Consider the following 21,546-nt stretch of genomic DNA (forward strand, 5'->3'; position numbering starts at 1 on the left):
ACGTACCGCTCCATGTTTTCTCCTTCGGAGTAGCGCTTCAAGATCAAATTTCTCAGGTATGACACTTTCGATGTTAGGGTAGGTTTTTCAAAATGGTTCTTCAAATTCTCCCAGGCTTCCTTGGCCGTGGTCGTTTGCTTAATGAGTCCGTGTTGGGTACTCTCCATCAGCAACCCGATCGTCGCACGCGCCCGTTGATCGCCCTGGTTCCATACGGCAATATCCGCTTCCGTGGTAGGTCTCGCCCCGCAAACGAACTTCCATAAATCCTCTCGGATGAGCAGTAGTTCCACACTGAACTTCCAGGAATTGTAGTTCGTCCCATTGAGTTTTTGAACTTCCAGTTTCTCCATCTTGCGCTCGAGTTGGAAAAATGTTTCTTTGCTGTTGACTCGTTGCTAGGGCACCACCTGCTAGCTGGCCCATAACCTCTTGGAGCAGAAATAAATGGTGACTAGACTAGTCGGAGGTTTCAATAAATCTATATTTAACTCTAACAATATTTGCATGGCATATTTAAATACTAGTGATAGTACTTGCTTCAAGGCTTGCTTCTCGAACAGTTTCACTGGCGTATAGCAGTACAGATTTCACGTTCGAATTTAAAATTCGGATTTTGGTGCATCGACTGATCTGGTTGTTTTTCCATACATTTCTTAAACTCGCAAAAGCAGCCCTCCCTTTCTTGATCCGTGCACCAATGTCGATCTTGGTGCCGCCATCGGCCACCATTTGGCTACCAAGATATTGGAAGCTCTCAACATTCTCTACTGCTTGAACGTGCCTCTGGAGCCGACCTACTGATGCCTGATGGTAAGACCTGCCGCCGAGGAGCGATCGGCAAGATCATCGAGTTCACTCTGCATATGAGCGCCGTTGAGCTAGGAGAGCAACGTCATCGTCCAGTTTGCAGTCATTTAGGTACTTACCTTACTTACCGGTCAGGCTAAGGCCGGGGTGGCCTCTGCTGTACATAGTAGCCGCCTCCATTCCACTCGGTCCATGGCTGTTTGTCTCCAGTTCCGCACTCTGCGTAGGGTCCGCAGATCGTCCTCCACTTGGTCGACCCACCTAGCTCGCTACGCTCCACGTCTTCTTGTACCGGTCGGATGACTCTCAAGAACCATTTTAGTCGGGTTGCTATCTGACATTTTGATGACGTGACCCGCCCACCGTAACCTCCCGATTTTCGCGGTATGGACGCGACGATGGTTGGTTCAGTCATTTAGGTGCTCCTTGGTAATGAGCTGCCACAGCAACCCACGATTTGGTTGATTTGCTCCAGGATGATACGGAACGTGACGATATGGTCCACACAGAATAGTCCGACACGAAATCCTGCTTGTTGCCGCCAGAGAGTTGGGCCAATCTTCTCCTGTATCCGGTTCCAGTCTAGGATCACTTTGCAGAGGACTTTGAGAATGATGCACATCAACATGATACCCCGCCAATTATCGCATAGGGAAGTGGAACTATCTCGGCAGGGGTCCTATTTTGGGCACTTTTCTGCTATAACTCAGCCAATTCTGAACCAATAGACACAATTTTTGGAACGCGATGAGATACGTATAGTATATAGCCGTGTGCAAAATTTCAAGTCATTTGGTTTGGAATTGACTGAGTTATGGCGAAAAGTGCCCAAAATACCGGCCGCTGCCCAAGTGGTTCGCTATCCTACAGTCAGGTCACCCTTTAAGGGCCCTGATGTTGCAGAATAATGGATGCAGCTGTTGTGCACATACTACGGGGTCAGCTTTGATCATCTTGGCTGATATGCGTTCGACTCCCGGTGCCCTGTTCTATTTAAATCTATGGATGTTTTTTTTTTTGTCTGTATTAACGAGATTTTTAACCCTAGGCTAGTTCATCTCGAGACCCACGCTTTACTTCCCTTCCGAAGGAAGAACCCACATTTGGTGAGTATGTCGGGAGTGGGAGTCGATCCCAGGTCCTCGGCGTGACAGTCTTGTGTTCTAACCACCACACCAGGTCCGCTCCATGGATGGCTGTTTCAATCTCCTGCAATGATGGAGCTTCAGTGTTGACACGGGTAATGCGTCAAACTCTTGGCGGATCATGCCGAGGTGTTGGTGGCGGGGATTCCAAAGTGCTCAATCCTGCGTTTCAGCTGGTCAGCCGGGTCGGTCAGCAGCTTTCCAGATGTGTCTTTCACTGGCATCGTGGCATTTATCTTAGTCCCACTAAGGCGACGTGATACATCGTAGAGGAGACGAATGTCGCCGGTATTTGCGACTTTCTCGCCTTCGTCGGCTAGCGAGTCCGCCCATGCTCGTTTGTCCCGCCTACATGAGCGCTCCATCTCGGCTTTGGCGTTCCTTCGCTCCTCTATCTTCCTTCAGGTGTCACTGCTTTTTTCCTATGCGTAGCTCACCCAAATTATTCTCGCTAGTGGCGATGAAGGCGTTCTTGATGGCGCCCTATTGATCTTCTACGCTCCCACCTTCTGGAATATTCGCAGCACGGTTCTCTAGCTCCTCGACGAAGGACCTTTTCACCGCAGCGTCTTCCAGTCGACGTGTGTTGAACCGGCGCCAATTTTCCCCTCCTGTCGAAGGATCCTCGCAATGCTCAGCTGGATTTCGCCGATTATGAGATGATGGTCGGACGCAATATCGGCGCTACGTTTTTACGTACTTCCAGAAGACTCCGTCTCCACTTCTGGCTGTTGCAGATGTAGTCGATTTGATTTTTCGCCATCATGAGAACAGGCTTGTCATTTGCTCCGGCAATGTGCCTCAAATGCATGTTTTTGTTCTCTTTATCTCTGTACGCTCCCACCGCTATCGTTTGTGCGGGAGCGTAGCGCAAGGAGGAAGCATGCGAAAACAAAGAGAAACGTCGAACTACAAAAATCAGCACAAAGAGAAACATTTTTGTGCATCATTTTTGAGGCTCCCGCAAAGTTGATCGACAATTTCACCGGCGTTTTACGCGGTTTGATCGTTCCGTTCGCACTGCATAACACAATTGCATACATAAATACTTGTACGCTTGTTAATTATTGATTTTATGAGCATAAGCATATTCTCAATTTAGTTGAAAATCGGAGTTTTCGACTAGCGAAGTTGGATTTTTCTCCAAATCCATGCGTCTGGCCTAACTTCGGAAGTGGTGCGCTGTATAGTAAACCTGGTCCGCTATACAGCGCACTACTTCCGAAGTTAGGTCCGACCCACGGTTTTGGAGAAAAATTAAACTTCGCTAGTCGATAATTCCGGGATACAACTGCACGGACAATATTTATGTTAACTCTCGGTGCACAAAGTGCCTCAATTTTGAGCAAACGCACTTTTTTGTGCAAACAAATCCGCACATGTTTCGGTGTCACAAGCTGCAAGCAGGAAGGTGAAAGAAACCGAGAGAAGCCGCTCTGGCATTGGATGCGGGAGCGTGATGCAGATTTTTTGTTCTCTTGTTTTGCTCTGAGGAGGATTCCATCTCTGCATGAGAAACCCAGTGTGATTCCCCAACCACCTGTTGCCACAAAACTCTGTAAACGGCTCACAGTTCATATCTCCGAGACCATGGCGTCCCATGACGTACACATAATCCGAGTTGTCGGAACCAACCTTCGCGTTGAAGTCGCCCATGAGGATCTTGATATCACCCTTTGGAATCTTATCGACGACAGCATTCAGTTGACTGTAAAAGTTCACTTAATCTTGCAATTCGGCAGCATCGATTGGCGCGTAACATTGGATCATGGTAAGGTTTCGAACCCGTGTTCTGAACCTGGCCACAATTATCCTCTCATTAATAAGTTCCCACTTAATGAGCGCAGCGTGGGCGTGAGCGCTGAGCAGGAAACAAATTCTACGATGGCGAGGAGCGTGTTTATCTCGTAGGCCACAGCATAGCAGAATTTGACCCGACGCAAATATGTGTTCTTCAAAGTTCGGCAAACGGACCAACTATTTGCCGGGCTATTTCTGAGTTAACCTTTATCGTTGCGTTTTGCTTGAAAAGTATTTGCCTCTTTGCCAGTGAAGAGACGTCTGCTCTCCTTGATGGTTGAGAAATGAATGATGATTGTCGACAAGTCAGTGAGAGTTACATAATTCAAGGGTACTACGATACTACAATATTTCCCTAGCTATTCGCCCAAGTAATTATGCATGCACTAAATGCAACACCATTTAACATTTTTGAAATAAAATAAGCACGGTCCGGATGGCCACCCTATCCCCAACCAAAGCACCACGAAAGCCAAGAAGCCACCACATCGGTACTATGTAGCGAGCGAGTGACCCATCGCATCGCCTGGGAGCGAGTGGGGAAGTGATCCAAAGATCCAAAAAGGGGTAAGCGTATAAGAGTTGTCTTGGCGGCGTAGTTAGCGACCCGCAAACCCTGTAATTTAGCTAGTTGAGTTTCTTGAAACGGAATTGCATTACCCTGCTGCCTTGCTTTACCTTCCCTCGTACCACCTGATACGATCACCCCTCACTTCGGCGTTCGAAATTCTGTGCTCGTACTGACCCAACTCGATCGATGCTGACCCCTCTCCTTCTTAAAGCTCCTTAAGTACCCCACGTATAGGTATGTAGATGTTGAGTAGACCCATACTGGGGCCGGTAATTATCGTGTCTTTAGCGATTAAATGTTACGAAAGTTTGCGCTGTATTTTTTCGGTTGTTTGCTTAAGCACGTTTGTGTGTAACGAAAATGTGTTCCTAATCACCGGTTCGTCGCGAAATCACCGACCGGGGCCGAAATATCAAATAGTTGTTTTGCTCCTGCGTGGCGGTCCACGAATGCTTAATTATACAGTATGATGTGATTTCAAGATCGATTTTTTTCGAAGCATATACCTAGGATATAATCAAGCTGTATATATTTATTTTAGTGTTAAGTAGGATGTGAACAAGATGAATCAATTTTGGAACAAAACGGTAATACTATTAGTTGTTCGTAAATCGATTTAGTATTTAAGTTCGTAAGGAATTGTGCCATTTGTTATGTAATCAGAAAATGAATTTCTGTATTTCTATCTAATACCTACTACATTTCAAGAAATGTTTTAATTCGTAACTACAGTGTAAATCTATATATATAAAAATGAGTTTGACGCCCCTTTGAGGCAACAAAACTCACGAACGGCTGAACCCATCGGGATGACCCTTGCATGGTTAGATTCGTATTCATTGTGGCTGTGTTTATAAGTAGAAAAAGTTACAAAAATCAACTTAAAAAGTAAGACAATTGATAAAGTACTGCTTTTTCAAGAGCCGCGAAGAAAATCAACACGATCGAAATGAAACCAATCTAGAGTGCGGTGCTTAAATAAGCTCAAAAGCTGTCAAACCACTACAAGCTTGGCAAGACAAAGTTTGCCGGGACAGCTAGTAATACATAAATTTGTCTATGTCAGTGATGAGTACTTATCGATACTATTCAAATGTGAATGTTAAAATGTAAAGATAGAATTGTACAAAGAGAGTAATAAAATTATAAATTATAAATTTATTAATTTTCTTTAATATCACATTTCCTTGCAATAACTTGGTTTGACCTTTAGGGACCAAATGACGAAGAATTCTAGAGGGAGGGAGAATCTTTGATAGTATGATGAGCCGGCTGAGACGCTGACCGTAGGGCACTTCACGCCGTGATTGCTATGAGAAAAAAAATCAGAAAGTCTTTGACGTTCCTGAGTGTTAAGAAGTGAGCTAATTTATGACTTGTTGCTGTTGTAAGCACTTCGTGGCATTCCTTCAAGAAGTTTTTGAGGTATTCCTCCAGATAATTCATTTTTGGAATTCCTTGTGGAATCCAGAAGTACCGTTTTGGGTTCTTCATGAACTTTGTTTCCAAATTCTTCCATGAGTTATTTATGTAATTCCTCTAAAAGTTCTTTTTGGGATTCCTCAATGAGTTCTGCTTTTCTTAGTTTAATTCAGGATTTTCTTAAGCGATTAACCATGAAGCCCCTTGCTTATGGGATTCTTCTATAATTCCAACTTCTGAGGTTTCTCCTGAAGTTTCTTCCGGGATTCCTCCTGAAGTCCCTTCTGGGATTTCTCCAGAATTATTTTCTAAGAGTCATGTAGGAGTTTCTGCTGTAATACTTCTAGATGCTTCTTGTGGGATTCATCAAGGAGTTTCCTCTGGAATTCCTCCAGAATTTTTTTTCTGGGATTTCTTCTTGATTTATTCCCAGGAAATTCTTCTGGGTATCCTCCATTAACACTCTCCGGGATTCCTTCAGGTAGTCCTTGAATTCATCCGTGAGTTTCATCTGGAATTCTTCCAGGATTTTTTTCTGAGATTACACAAGGTGTTCCTTCTGGGACCTTCTGAAAGTGTTAACCATGATTTCAAATCTTCAGGAACTCCTTCTGGGATTTCTGCATTAAATCCTTCCGAGAATCCTCCAGGAGCTTTTTTCTGAAATTCCTGAAGATCGTTCTAAAATTCTGAAAGATCTTAAATTGGGAAATTGTGCGTAACGTAATATGCCAATGAATCTTTCATGGATTTATGCAGATAGGGTGACCAAGGGTATTATCAATAGGTTTGTTATATTCGTCATGGGGGGTTTATGTGAGCCAAATTGCCTGAAATTTGGGCATATAACTCAGCTTGGTTGGGAAGGATTTGAAGCCAACTCTGAGTTCAACAGGTTCCAGAAAACCTCCCATGACGAAGAGAACAAAACTGCCGAAAATACTTGAGTTCCCCTATTACATAAAGGTTTCGTCCAAAAGTTTCTTCAGGGATTCCCCAACTAACATTTATTGTCAATGTAAACGTTAACGAAGCCTTCTTTATACGGCTTGAAGTTGTATTAATGTGTTAGGCATATGGACAGAAGCATCTGCGAGCTCTATACCAATGAATCTGGCGACCTAATTCAGCATTTGCATGCTGTGCAAGCAGCTGTTATGCCACTGAATCATAGCTTCTTTCTAGGCTTTTATGCAACCATTAGCTATATAACATCTTTGGAAGGCGCTTTTTCAGCGTTTTCTCAGCTGTTTAATATTTTTTATACGGCTACACCATACAATTTAATCTATACATATATATAAAAATGCAATGGCATACGTGGGACCGCGCATAACTTGCGAACGAAAGATCCGATTTTGATCGTCTTAGTTTCGTTCTGTTAGTTTTCATCCAAGGAAGGTTTATGAGGCATAAAAAATTGAAAATTTTAGAGTTTTTGAAAGTCGATTTTCCATACATTTTGACCGGGTTCTTGGCTAGAAACTTGAAACGTCAAAAAACACAGTAGGCAAGATAAAGTTTGCGGGTACAGCTAGTTAAATATACATATTGCTTCCGTGACGCAGTCCACGCCTATCTGGAAGAAATGTTTTTAAAGTTAGAACAACTAAAGTACCTGCGCCGCCACTTGGAATCGAACTCTCGATCTTGGTATCCACTGGTCCCGATGTTGTCCTTGCTGTCATATATAAACTGCATAGAAAATAGCCCGTTTGGTTTCACCCCAGACATTACTGATACAAGGCTTGACAACAGCACATAAGACTGCTTACCCAGTTAAAAAAGCTTGTGACGTTTACATCTCCGTAATGTTTACATTCCACAAGCTGTTTGGCAGCGTCTAGCTGTACGCGTTATATTTAACAAGAAACGAAGTAGGATGTGTTTTCGGTTATTGAGCGCTTGTAATTTTCAGAAGTGTGCGGCGATACATACATACTGCAGATCTGCAGGAGCTTCAGGAAGTGCCAGGAACTTGGATTTTCCTTATGGTAAATTTTGCCTGCTGTATATATACACTCTGTACGCATGATGAAAAGAATAAATATTCATTCGAAGTTTAGCCGTACTCGGCACCGGAGCCAAACTAAATGTGTTCTTTTTCAAGTGATTTATATAGAAAGATTTACCAGTATTTAAGGATATATCAGAATTTGGAGAAACTCCTGGATGTACTGAAGGAACTCCTAAAAATATCTCCGAAGGAATTCCCGAAGGAAATCATGCAGTAATCCCTGATGGAATCCCAGTAGGAGCTCCTGTGTGAACCCTGGGTAAAACCTTAAAGGAGCTTGTAGAGAAATCCGTGCAGGAACTCCTGGAGAAATCCGTGCAGGAACTCCTGGAGAAATCCGTGCAGGAACTCCTGGAAGAATCTGTAAAGAAACTCTTGGAGGACCCAACTAACATTTTCAGCTCTATAAGCTTCGATTATTTGCTTTCTGCTGTATAGCTGTAGAATTGAAGCAGCGAACGCTGAATAAAAAAGAAGCTTGTCGAAACAAACCATAAGCGAAAACTCAGCCGTAATACAAACATCTCACAACTACCTATCGCAACTTTCTAGAATCAATTACTTGTCACTTGGGTTGCTTGTACTGCACTCTAATACAACTCCGGGAGGTTTTCCGGAAGATTTTGAAACTTAGGCAAATTGAGTAATAGTCCGCACCAATAGTATAGTTGCTCTTATACAGTGCGCTGTGTATTTAACACCGACGAACCGACGTGACAGCTAGAACAAATAAATTCAAATTTGTTGTCCGCGACGCCATGATGAAAGATAGCCGAACACTATCGCCACCTCTATAACGGCTCGCGATGATTTGATAGCTCGACACCAAACCCCCGTGTGTTCGTATAGGAAACGGTTCGCGTCTGCGCTGATTTGACAGAAGCGATCGCTCGCTTCGGTGGTCGACCGTTAAATTTGGGGGAGGGGGGCACTTTTGAATCGCCACTGTCACGTCGGTTCGTCGGTGATAATAATGCTGCCAAAAACGCAAAACAGAAGCTACAAATTTTTACGATATTTTTACAGTTAGAAGCTGAAAGAAAGAAACTGTTGCTGTATATTAGACCTGTTCACTTTTTTAGTTTTGTTTCCAGATTCCCCGTGTCACATAAAATTCTGGATCAAAAATGCCAAAACAAGTCTTTGGTTAAAAAATGAGCAATTTTGATAAAGATTTAGAGGTGTATCAAATTGATTTTATGTTTTTTGGTCATAGTTACAGAAAAATCTTTTGATACGTTAAAACTTATTCCGAACATGAATCAACAATATCGTTAGCTTATAGTTAAAACTATTATCTACAACTTTGCCAAAGAAACTAGGGTGTTTAAACTGCTTATTTCATTGTTATTAAACATATTTGGTTAAAAAAAACCTAAAAATTGAACAATTTTGCATTCATGCTCATTAGTTTAGCAAAAGTTCCTCCTGACTTTTGTGACTAAATTCATTATCAGGTGCGCCTAGGTGTTCTGAACATTTCGTTCATACATCATTTTTGCGTAAGAATTCATTTTCATTGAGTAATTATTAAAAGTTTACCGCGCTATGCTTAAAAAAACGCATAGGGTAGCCAAATTAAATTTTCATGTGGAATCGAAGGTACCCATGGCTTATAGGCGTAATGTCCTTAAACAATTATCAATTGATCGTATGCTTAGAAATGGTGCTGATGGTAAAGTCCGAGCGAGTGGATCAGAAGATCCAGAGTTCGAGCGCTGATCCAGATTTTTTTTACATCGCCCATTGAGCCATAGCAATGTTACATGTCCGATGGCGAGTTATTGTTAAAACCCCGAGATATTGTCCACCTTGCTCGTCACGATGTTATTGTTACGACCAGTGCAGCAGAATTAACCATAAGATTTAAGAACTTAATTTTTCACCATCATTGATTATGAAAATCACCCCCTTTCTTGTTTTCGAACGAATCCACTTTCGAACGCAAATCGTTCGCTTTTCCGCTTACGCTAGCAAAATCAAATGGGCTACGGGTTCGAACGAACCAAAAACGTTCAAAAGTGAATGAGTCCGGAAACAAGAATGAGGGTGAATATCTCCAAGTCAAAGGCTCCAACAAGTTGCATTCTGTTTTCAATCCTTTAGTGATATATTTTCGGTTCATTCATATATAATAAACGGCTTTGAAAGTTTTATATTTTTTATATTTAACAAGAATTCAATTTAAATAAAAACTTATATTCTATAAGGACTATAATAAGATGTTCAATTATAACAATGTAGGAATATCAATCACGAAATTTGCTCGATTATGTTTTGCTTCGTCAAAGACTTCAGCTTTTTTCGATTATTGAAAACATTCACCATCACAGCTTGTTTCTCTTGTTCATTAGTGGTTGCGAAGTTGTTATATTTTTCACCTAACGCTACTGTCCTTTCAGCATAATCGTTGACGACATTAAGAGATTCACAAAGCATTTTGGCCTTGTTATATGAATCGTACTCTTCCCATTTTTCATCGTCTTTTTCTTCAAAGAAGTCAGTTTTGATGTCAATGGGGCACGTTCGGTGTAGTACTAGAATTGTAGTAATGAGCTGAATTTTAGTATGGTGAGATGGTCATTTCTCCATTTCTGCAAAGAAATGGTGCAAAAAGCGTGGGTATTATGATTCCTTGCCTAATTTGATGCTGTTTGAGCAAAACTTTGGATAACTATGTTGTTTATGTTGCAAGAAATGGAGAAAACAACAATACTGTTACCCAAAGTTTTGCTCAAACAGCATCAAATTAGGCAAGGAATCATAATACCCACGCTTTTTGCACCATTTCATTGCAGAAACGGAGAATTGACCTTCTCACCATACTAAAATTCAGCTCATTACTACAAATCTAGTACTTCTCCGATCTGTCCTATAGGACACAATCGGTGAAGTACTAGAATTGAAGTAATGAGCTGAATTTTTGTATGGTGAGAAGGCCAATTCTCCGTGTCTGCAATGAAATGGATTAAAAAGCGTGGGTATTATGATTGCTTAATTTGATGCTGTTTGAGCAAAACTTTGGGTAACCCTGTTGTTGTTTTCTCCATTTCTCGCAACTTAAACAACACAGTTACCCAAAGTTTTGCTCAAACAGCATCAAATTAGGCAAGGAATCAAAATCCCCGCGTTTTTTGAACCATTTCATTGCAGAAACGGAGAATCGACCTTCTCACCATACAAAAATTCAGCTCATTACTTCAATTCTAGTACTTCACCGATCGTGTCCTATTATTTCAAAAAAAGTTCTCGACATTGAAGTTACATAGTCTTCCAACTTTTCTGATTTGCTTTTTCCGGTGTTTCGAGTATTTTTTTCGTACTGCCTTGCATTTTTCTAATCATCTCCTTCTTGGTGCTTGCAGTGACCTTATCATCAAATAGTGCAAGACAAACATTGACTTCACTCAGTAATCCAAATGCCTTAACAGTTTGTTCTGTGCTACTATTCTGATTTCTGAATCTTTGTAGGATTTCAGCTTACTCAGTAATTGCAAATCATGTCTCGGAGCTGATGGACCAGCCCGCTGCCCCGGCTGGTCTGCATCCCAATGTACCATGCATCCAAGTATACCAATACTATGAATTTATTGATTCTGCGCAAAGCCCGGATTTCTGATTTGTCGAGTTTAAATTGCTCGCGGAACAAATACATTTTTTATGAGTACAGCGCTCGAGACATCCACCGAGCCCTATGCATGACGCCTGAAAAAATAATGTAAATTAAATATGTAGCTCAAATAATTATCTTTGTGTTGCTTTTTACCAGGTGACTTTATTTTAATTTGAGCACCATTCAGTGTCTCAACTCCAAGAAGTACGGCAGTTTGTAACCGGTGGTTCCAATAGTTACTTGCCGGCTCCACCGCAAGGTATATTTCTCCTCCTTCAAACCCACCATGCAAGGTACGCAGCCATACAGTCAAGAGTGACACTTTTGTGTGTATGGAGTGTGAGTACCAGGAAGATCTCAACACCAACATGTATCATACCTGGAACTCACTTACAACGGTTTGAGCGCAAGCAAAACATAAAGCTCGCCTTACGTCTCTCACTGGCCCACAGATGTCGCATTGTGGTTTGTGGAAGAGTTGCCAACCAGCTAGAACCAACTGATTTCGGCTATTTTTTCGTGTTCGGTCGTATCGTAATTAAAAATCTCAGCTATCGATCCGAACTGATTAGTCCGTCCGTAACCGCATCGGGAGTAGTAGTGCGCGTCGGATTACTCTCTTTTATTAATTTTTGTGAGTTGAACACAGACTAGTGGTGAAAATTTTCTAATCAGTGCTTATTTCTTCAATTAGGTGGTCAGAACAAAAACTTAAACGTGCTAGTCAGCAAAAACGTAGTGTTCAAAAAGTTATTGTTAAGCTACAAATACGGTTAGTGATGAAAAGGTGCATTGTTGTTAGTAGGGTAAAAGAATAGTTTTTGTCATTTCTTTGTTCTTAGATCTATTGTATGTTAAAACAACCACGTGATTAAAACCAACAGCCTTTGTGATAAATAATAGAGAAAAAGGTAACTAAAATTGTTAAAAACATGCCTATTGTACAAATTAAAATTCCTAGTGACGTCACACATATATTAATTATGGGGTAGGTCCTATACGCGGGCCTTTTTCTTTTTCGTTGCATCGCTTGGCGGTATCCGTATCTTTCGCAGGACGCAACCGGCCCTTTTCCCGTTCAAGCGCACGGATTGAAGGAACGTTAATTTCCCGAGGACGGACAGATTGTGGGAAAGGCCCTGCACGAACGACGGCCACTATCCGGTGCACAAAACCGGCCATTTTGGATACGGAACGCGCCTACATCTGGCGTGGGCCATTGTCGTCCGTCGTCAGTGTCGGCCATTGTCTTCTGGCCATTATCAGCGCCTGTGATTTTGGAACCGCCATTGCTCCGTTCCATCGCTCCAGCCAGGACAGCGAGCGATACGCTCCGAGGTTAGCCCAGCTATTTCCGGAGATTGTCCAGTGCGACCGAAAGTCAAGCGATTCCTTCCGGTCCCCTCCAGGACCCGTCTACACCGAACAATATTCAGCAGCCAAGATCAAGCCATTTCCGGAGACCCTCCGGTACAGAAGCGTACCCAGCATCTTCTCCAAGCACTGGGAGAGTCAACCAGCTCGGTTCACGGTGTGACAGCACCCCTATGTCCCGTGGAACTGGACCGTTCGCGTCGTAGCAGCTCCAAGTTAGCCTGGCCAGCCTGCTAGACCCCGAAGCATCGCCCGGTACCACCGCCGGCCCCCAGATGTCCACCATACCACCGCATCGCCAACCACCCCCGCTCTAAAACCGCAAGTACCCTACCCCAATGTTGTGACGTCACATTACAGCCGATTTGGCTAATAAAATAGCATGCTAAATTGAAAATTAAGGTGTTAGGAGCTAAATTATTGAAGCACTGAGCCCTGATAAGACTTTTCCGCCGCTTTTGTTTTTCCTCTCGTTTCGGACTCGCAAAGGAGTCGCCAAGCCTCGCCCAATGTGGTTGAGATGGATTAATTAGTTCGATTAGCTTTTGAGCCCCCCTAGATACGACACTGTTTGTCGGTTGTTCCACTGTGTTGCACAAAAGGGCACGTGTCGCGCAACACACGTGCGTGTGTAGCTCCTGTTGTAGGTGAGTACCACCGTGAGAGTGTGGGTGTTGAGTAATTAAGGTAAACGACCCTATAATTGTCTCCTTTCCCTAGCCTCGGTGAGCTAGTGGGTAACAAGTTAATTCAATAAATTCTTGATAATCAGCGCGAATCTTCTTCATGTGGTGAAGAGTCTCAATCGATTTTAGATATGCTGGTTTCAATTTTGGTGAGATCAAGTTTTCTACACCTTTGTATGAATCTTAAATTGAGCAAAACGAAAATATTAATGTAAAAAACGTGAAAGTAGTGAAATTACCTTTGTTGATACCAGGCCATTCTTTCTGGAAACGTTTGAAAATTGTTATTTCAGGGCCACTGGATTTCTCGCTGAATACTTTTGTAAAAACCGCCTCAAGGATCAACTCCAGAATGTGGTGTCTACATGGTAGATGGAACAGACTTCGTCCTATCAGCTTTTCCAGCAATACCACGGATCCATTTTGTATACCTGAATTAGCCGCTGTGATGTCATAGCAAATGCCTTTTATACTGTTTTCGATGTTTTTTTCTTCCAGCAGTTTCACTACCGCTTGTGCAATATCTTTGCCGGTGCCTGTTGGTATCACTGGTACTCCAACAATGTGTTCCGTTCCAAATCCAGAAGTAGTTACGGCCATACGCGCCAACTTGTGACGTAGTTGGGGGGGCGAGGCCTCTCAAAACCAATCAAATACGGAAAATACTGTTGCAGTTCAGCTTATTTAGGCATATTCACGTGAAAACTAGTGCATTGAGCTGAAAAAACTTGAATATTGTCCAATTTTTGAGAGCTTCGCCCCCCAACTACGTCACAAGTTGACGCCTATGGTTACGGCTAACCTTTCTTCTGACTCGAGTCCAACGCCTTTCTTCATTCGTTTCGTGTCAATATAAATTCTTTCTGAGCATTCTCCATCTGCTCAACTCGTGCCTGGTGGTTTTTTTACATATAGGTAATTGAAAATAAGAGATTTCATGCAACCACTCAATTACCTTTGTCCTGCGACGGTACAAGCTAGATCTGCTACTAGCCACTGAGTTGGTATCGAAACCCAATCCAACCGCCGTAGCGGTTAAAATCGCTGATGCCGCCGTATCAGTAACCATTGCACGATCAAGCAAAGTAAGTGCTTCATTCTTCCATGGTTCAATTTTCTGCTTTTTTGGCAATGGTTCACTAGAAGTGGCATCATCCCAATCAGAATTTGCATCCGAAAGCTCACCATCTTGGATCGAATCTGCATGAAACGAGCCAACTTGAGTTATTTGAATAAAACTGATTGAAGTTAAGATACATACTTGTTACGGATTCCGTCCCCGGAAGGGATTCTTTAGAAGATTTAAATCTGGATTCACCTCGCGAGACATCGAAAACCACTGGTAGATTATCCCGCCACTGTTGCCGCTTCAGTTTGTAACAGGATTGAGACTTCTTACGGTTTGCAAGTAATTTCCGCCACTTTGAGAAAAGGTTGCCAATTTTTTTTGCTAATATATGGAACCTTTTGGGGCTGCCGATTCTTCTCTAACCAGATGTTATGAACGGCCTTCGCGACTAACCTACTGCTTGCCGGTACTGTCATGTTTTGCTTTCTATGCACTGAAATAAATTTTGTTGTCGTTTCCACCGAATCCATGGTAGAATTAAGAACTGTACCAACAATTTTCAACCGAATGCAAAATTCTGTTAATTGTACTGAAACATTGTCAATATTACCATGCGTGTATTACTGTTGACTAAAAACATTCTTGGTTCTACTATTTGGACATTGTAATTTCGACCATGTAGACTTGAATGTTGCGCGTCTTAGATAAACATGGTCAAAAATACAATGTCAAAATAGTAACATCAAGAATGTTTTTAGTCAATGGTACTTCACGCATGGTAATATTGACAATGTTTCAGTACATTCATTTATTTAGTTAACATCAAATTCATGATAATACTGAATCAACAATTTGCCGCCATAATACTCGATTTGCAGCTGCAGCTCTCCAACGTCGGTCACGCCCAACACTCGCCAGATCACGCTCCACCTGGTCCGCCCATCGTGCTCTCTGCGCTCCACGCCTTCTTGTACCAACCGGATGGTAAGCAAACACCAACTTTGCAGGGTTGTTGTCCGGCATTCTTGCAACATGCCCTGCCCATCGTATCCTTCCGGCTTTGGCCACTTTCTGGATGCTGGGTTCGCCGTAAAGTGCAGCGAGCTCGTGGTTCATCCTTCTCCGCCACACACCGTTCTCCTGTACGCCGTCGAAGATCGTCCTTAGCACCCGTCGCTCGAAAACTCCGAGTGCTTGCATGTCCTCCTCGAGCATCGTCCACGTCTCGTGCCCGTAGAGAACCACCGGTCTTATTAACGTCTTGTACATGGTACATTTGGTGCGGGGGTGAATCTTTTTTGACCGCAGTTTCTTCTGGAGCCCATAGTAGGCACGACTTCCACTGATGATGCGCCTTCGTATTTCACGGCTCACGTTATTGTCAGCCGTTAGCAAGGAACCGAGGTAGACGAATTCTCCTACCACCTCGAAAGTATCCCCGTCTATCGTAACATTGCTGCCAAGGCTTTTCCTGTCTCGCTCAGTCCCACCTACCAGCATGTACTTTGTCTTAGCCGCATTCACCACCAGTCCGACCTTTGCTGCTTCACGTTTCAGGCGGGTGTACTGTTCTGCCACCGTTCCAAATGTTCTAGCAATAATATCCATGTCATCCGCAAAACAGACAAATTGGCTGGATTTCGTGAAGATCGTACCCCGGCTGTTGAGCCCGGCTCGTCGCATAACACCTTCCAGGGCAATGTTGAATAGTAGGCAGGAAAGTCCATCACCTTGTCGTAGTCCCCGTCGAGATTCAAATGAACTGGATAGTTCACCCGAAATCCTTACGCTGTTCTGCACACCGTCCATCGTTGCTCTTATCAGTCTAGTCAGCTTCCCGGGAAAGCTGTTCTCGTCCATAATTTTCCATAGCTCTGTGCGGTCGATACTGTCGTATGCCGCTTTGAAGTCGATGAACAGGTGATGCGTTGGGACCTGGTATTCACGGCATTTCTGGAGGATTTGCCGTACGGTGAAGATCTGGTCCGTTGTCGACCGGCCGTCGATGAAACCGGCTTGGTAACTTCCCACGAACTCATTTACTTTAGGTGAAAGACGACGGAAGATGATCTGGGATAGCACTTTATAGGCGGCATTCAAAATGGTGATCGCTCGGAAGTTCTCACACATTAACTTGTCGCCTTTCTTGTGGATGGGACAGATTATCCCTTCCTTCCACTCCTCCGGTAGCTGTTCGGTTTCCCAGATCTTGACTACTAACTGGTGCAGACAGGTGGCCAACTTTTCCGGGCCCATCTTGATGAGTTCTGCTGCGATACCGTCCTTACCAGCCGCTTTGTTGTTTTTGAGCTGGTGGATGGCATCCTTAACTTCCCTCAGCGTGGGAGTTGGTTCGTTCCCGTCCTCTGCTGCACCAACATAGTCATTTCCTCCGCTGCCTTGGTCCTCCGTGCCTACATTCTCTTCGCCATTCAGGTGCTCGTCGAAGTGCTGCTTCCACCTTTCGATCACCTCACGTTTGTCCGTCAGGAGGCTCCCATCCTTATCCCTGCAGATTTCGGCTTGCGGCACGTAGCCTTTGCGGGATGCGTTGAGCTTCTGATAGAACTTCCGTGTTTCCTGTGAACGGCACAGCAGTTCCATTTCCTCGCACTCCGCTTCTTCCAGGCAGCGCTTTTTCTCCCGGAAGAGACGGGTCTGCTGCTTCCGCTTCTGTCTGTATCGCTCCACATTCTGTCGGGTTCCATGCTGCAGCATTACCGCCCGCGCTGCATCCTTCTCCTCCAGAACCGCTCTGCACTCCTCGTCGAACCAATCGTTTCAGTACAATTAACAGAATTTCGCATTCGGTTGAAAATTGTTGGTACAGTTCTTAATTTTACCATGGATTCGGTGGAAACAACAACAAAATTTATTTCAGTGTGGTAATGGAAGAACACTTGAAGTACGTTGCGCGTTGAAGGACACCTTGTCTTTTTGAAAAGAATCCCGGTACAAACCGACATTCCAAATCTAACGATTCATATTGATCGTTAAATCTTGGAGGAAACTGAATGTGTGTCAAATTTCAATTCAAAGATTACTTTGTTTTTTTTTTATTAGTTCGGCTTTAATTTGATAAGCTTTTAATCAAAGCCTGAATTTACTATGCTATGCAACGCACAAACATAGAAATTTTGAGTAAACTTCAATCAAAAAATTTAAACGAAATACAACAGTGGCATCAAAAGATTTAATTTAAAAAAATCTTTTAGTGGTCTTGAACATCTGACCTTCATATTCGCTTTCCTTAACCTTATTGTCAGCACCATTAAGGATCGATGATGTTTGAGGTGATAGCATTCAATGCCATGTTTAAACCCAGTTGACTTTGATTTCACACGAAAAATTCGTTATGTGTTTTCAAGGTATAGCGTGACAAACTTTCAATTATTACTCAATGAAAATGAAATCCTACGTTGTAGAGCCTCGTAGCCGTGCGGTTAGGGTCACCAAGCTTCTAATCGAACCATGCTATGGGGTTGAGGGTTCGATTCCCGCTCCGGGCGATGAAACTTTTCGTGAGGATAGTTTCATCTCCGTATCCACTGGTGCATGCTCCGTGTGTCCCTTGTCTAGTGTTAAGTTTCATTCAGTCTGTGCAGCCTCTGGCTGAAGACGGTGTCCACGTCTTTTTTAAAATGATATATGAACGAAATGTTCAGAACATTTAGACGCAATTGATAATTAATTTAGTCACAAGAGTGCGGAAGTATTTTAGCTAATTTCATGTGCACAAATCAGAAAATCATTCATTTATTACGTGTTTTTCGACCAAATATGTTTACTAACAATAAAATTAGCAGTTTAAACACCACAGTTTCTTTGGCAAAGTAGTAGATAATAGTTTCAACTATAAGCTAACGATGTTTATGGTTTATGTTTGGAGTAAGTTTCAACGTATCGAAGCATTTTTCTGTAAATATGACCAAAAAACATAAAATCAATTTGATACACCTCTAACTCTTTATCAAAATTGCTCATCTTTGTACCAAAGACTTGTTTTGGCATTTGGATTCAGAAAATGATGTGACACGAGGTGCTTAAAAAAAGTGAACAGGTTTAATATAGAGCTTCTGAGAGAAGGTAGATGGGTAAGTATATAATTTTACGATTGGCACTTATAGAGTGACCATTTTATAACATGTTCAGGCATCTTTTAGGATTTTTCAGGGTGTTTTTTTCTAAAGTTTCCTTCCGAGGATTCCTTTGAGATTTTTTTCAGGAATTCTTCAAGAAGTTTTTCGAGATCCATTCTGCAGTTTATTCAAGGATCAATCAGGGATTCCTCAAGCAGTTTCTTCACCGAATCCTGGAGTTGTTTCAGCGATTATTTTACGAGTTGCTTTAAGATTTCATTTGGGAGTTCGTTCAGGGATTTTTCGTCTAGGATTTCTCCTGTAGTTTCTTCAAGAAGTCTTTCAGAGCATCATCCTGCAGTTATTTTAGGGATTCATCCAGTATATCTTTAATGGTTTTCTCCAGGATTCCTCCAGTACATCCTCATGGATTCATTCCTCCAGGAGTTCCTTCAGGGATTTCTCTAGGAATACCTCCAGAAGTATCGTCATATACTTCCTTAGGAATTATTTCAAAGATTCTTCCAGGAGTTCCTTCTACGCTTTATCCAGGAACTCCTTTAGGGATTTGTCCATGACTTATTTCAGGGATTCCTTTAGGAGTTCAATCATGGACTCCATAATTTCTTCTAGGGCCCTTCAATTGTAGACACAGCACTTACTTCAACGTTTAATAGAGCAGTTCCTTCAGGGATTCCTCCAGTAATTCTTTCGAGGATTTAATTAGGAGTTTCTTCAGGAATTTCTTCGGGAGTTTCTTCAGAGATTCCTTCAAGAATTCATTCTGCAGTTCATTTGGAAATTACTTTAGCAGTTCTTCAGCGATTCTACTGGATGTCCTACTGGAGTTTTTTCATGGATTTCTTAAGGGATTCGTCCAGGAGTTTCGTCAGTGATTCATCCTGGAATTCCAGGTGTTCTTTTCAGTGATATCTTCGGAAGTTGCATCAGAAATCCTTCTAGGAGTTCCATCACGGATTTGCCCAGGAGTTCCTTCAGAGATTCCTTTAGGAGTTTCTTCAAGGTTTAATCTAGAAGTTCCTTCAGAGATTTCTCATGGAGTTCTATTAGGGGTTCTTTCAGAAGTCCCTTCAGGAAATCTTCCTGAAGTTTGTCCATGGATTCTTTCAGTATTTTCTTTAGTGATTCCTCCAACAGTTCTTTCAATGAATTTCCTGGAATTCTTCCAGAGATTCCTCCACAACTTCCTTCAAGGTTTATCACAATAGGTACTATTGGTACTATTAGGTACAACGAAGGGAACAACTACCCAATGCAATTAAGCATCCGTTGGAACGGAACATTTCCTTCTTCGCTTAATTTGGCTCTCCTAAAACCGAATAACGCGTTTGAAATCTTACAACTAGCGAATTTAATACTCTAAATGCAAAATTAAATTTAGAAATTTCCCTTTAAGCGCCTAAAGGTAAGCAATTTCGTTAGAAATAAGTGATTTATATCACAAAAATATCATAAAATAACTTTTTTTTTACTATTTCATGCTCTGATTAGCTAGACAACTTCTCAACCAAGACTCCACAAAAATGTTAAAACAGAGAATTTACGGGAAGTCCTGTTAATAATCGATTGTTTAGTAGCAATGATTTCAGCTAAATGAGAAATACATTGCAAATTATTAAAAAAATAGGCAAAACTAACTTAAAAAAATTAAAAGTATACACTCATCTCTATAGAGACATCTACGAACATGTACGAACCAGATGACGTAAAAACTTTAAGCTCATTACGACGCTTAAGATTTCCTAGTATGGAATTACAATGTAGTACCCGAATGATCAATTTCACCCCGCTGATCAATTTGACACCGGTTTGCGGTATTTAGGACGACGAAAATTAGATAAAAAAAACCCTAGGTAAATATACAGTGTAAATAGTATATTAGGCGTAAAAAATCGTAAGAGTGCATCAGTGGATTATACGCCTAAATGTACGCAGAGCAAATTAATTTCTCATTGTTATGCTTCAAATGCAACAGATGTCGCATGTGAGCTCGTGCAGCTTGCCTCGAATAGCAGTATGATTGATGAAAGAGCGCCAAATCGCGTTGACAGCCCCGATGTTTACATTCTTCAGTTGCATTTTATTTTGTTCTCGTCAGTCGTTCGCGGTAGTGCTTCGTAAAATTTGTAATTTTATCCAAAATTTCGTCTTATTGTAGTGTAATTTTGTTATCTGAGTTTTCACAAAATATCAAACCCTCAAAATGGATCATTATCCTACGGAAGAAGAGGAATACGAATTGATGTATGCCGATGATATGGAAGCTTTGGACGAAATGGATGTAGAACGTATGATTTGTTATTGTGGTCCTGTAACAGATTTTCTTTTTAACTGTGCATTTCTTGTTTCAGTGAATCCAGTTTCAAGAGATGACAAAACAGCAAATCCTCATCGTGCATCGACGTCCCATTCGCATTATTCCCGTCCACCGTTGGATAGCCCTAGCCTGTCTCAAATCAACGGAGAGAGTCCACTGCGAAGTCCTGCGTATTCGGTCATTTCCAGAAATTCCACTACCATCAATAAGCGTTTGTTCGATGGGGAAAGAGAATACGGTCGGACGGCGTCCACGCCGTTTCCGGGGACGTCCCAATCTGCAGGATCGGATCCTTTGGCAGAAATTCAAAACATAGGTCTTAATCCGCGGAAGAGACGTCTGGACGCCCTGTTTGGCGACATTCAGGACATTGAGGACGACGGCAGTGTGTATGACTTCTGCCAGCAGGCTGTTACAAAGAAGACCAAAACTGAAGAGGAAATGGATATGGAGTTGATTGAAAAGATCCTGGAGGCGAGAAAGCGTTTCCAGGCGATTGTCCATCCCACCAAAGCCAGTGGATTGGCCCGGGCCGAGGCTTTGCATCGATTCAAGATGCAAAATTTATCCTACTCGCTGCCAAAGTATGAGAACATTGTATTGAAGTACGATCATTTGAATT

The 21,546-nt window shown here is 42.4% G+C and overlaps 1 protein-coding gene and 2 long non-coding RNA genes across 3 annotated transcripts in view; 2 read left to right on the forward strand and 1 right to left on the reverse strand.

Moving 5' to 3' along the window:
- Positions 1–11,855: 11,855 nt before the first annotated feature.
- On the forward strand, positions 11,856–12,415 carry LOC115271106 (uncharacterized). Its single transcript, XR_009996956.1, has 4 exons — positions 11,856–12,012; positions 12,073–12,150; positions 12,221–12,289; positions 12,371–12,415. It is a non-coding gene; the product is annotated as an uncharacterized LOC115271106 (long non-coding RNA).
- Positions 12,416–13,501: 1,086 nt separating this feature from the next.
- LOC134287020 (uncharacterized) lies at positions 13,502–14,942 on the reverse strand. Its single transcript, XR_009996957.1, has 3 exons — positions 14,700–14,942; positions 13,678–14,638; positions 13,502–13,620 (listed from the first exon to the last, which is right to left on the reverse strand). It is a non-coding gene; the product is annotated as an uncharacterized LOC134287020 (long non-coding RNA).
- Positions 14,943–20,686: 5,744 nt separating this feature from the next.
- Positions 20,687–21,546, forward strand: part of LOC109419982 (chromosome transmission fidelity protein 18 homolog) — a 60,205-nt gene continuing 59,345 nt past the window's right edge. Inside the window, exons 1-2 of the mRNA XM_029855314.2 lie at positions 20,687–20,895; positions 20,959–21,508. Coding sequence (XP_029711174.2) covers positions 20,811–20,895; positions 20,959–21,508 — 635 coding nt within the window. The 5' untranslated portion in view covers positions 20,687–20,810. The remainder of the gene's footprint in view (positions 20,896–20,958; positions 21,509–21,546) is intronic.

Source organism: Aedes albopictus, chromosome 2 (genome assembly GCF_035046485.1).
Source record: "Aedes albopictus strain Foshan chromosome 2, AalbF5, whole genome shotgun sequence".
Taxonomy (NCBI): Eukaryota; Metazoa; Arthropoda; class Insecta; order Diptera; family Culicidae; genus Aedes; species Aedes albopictus.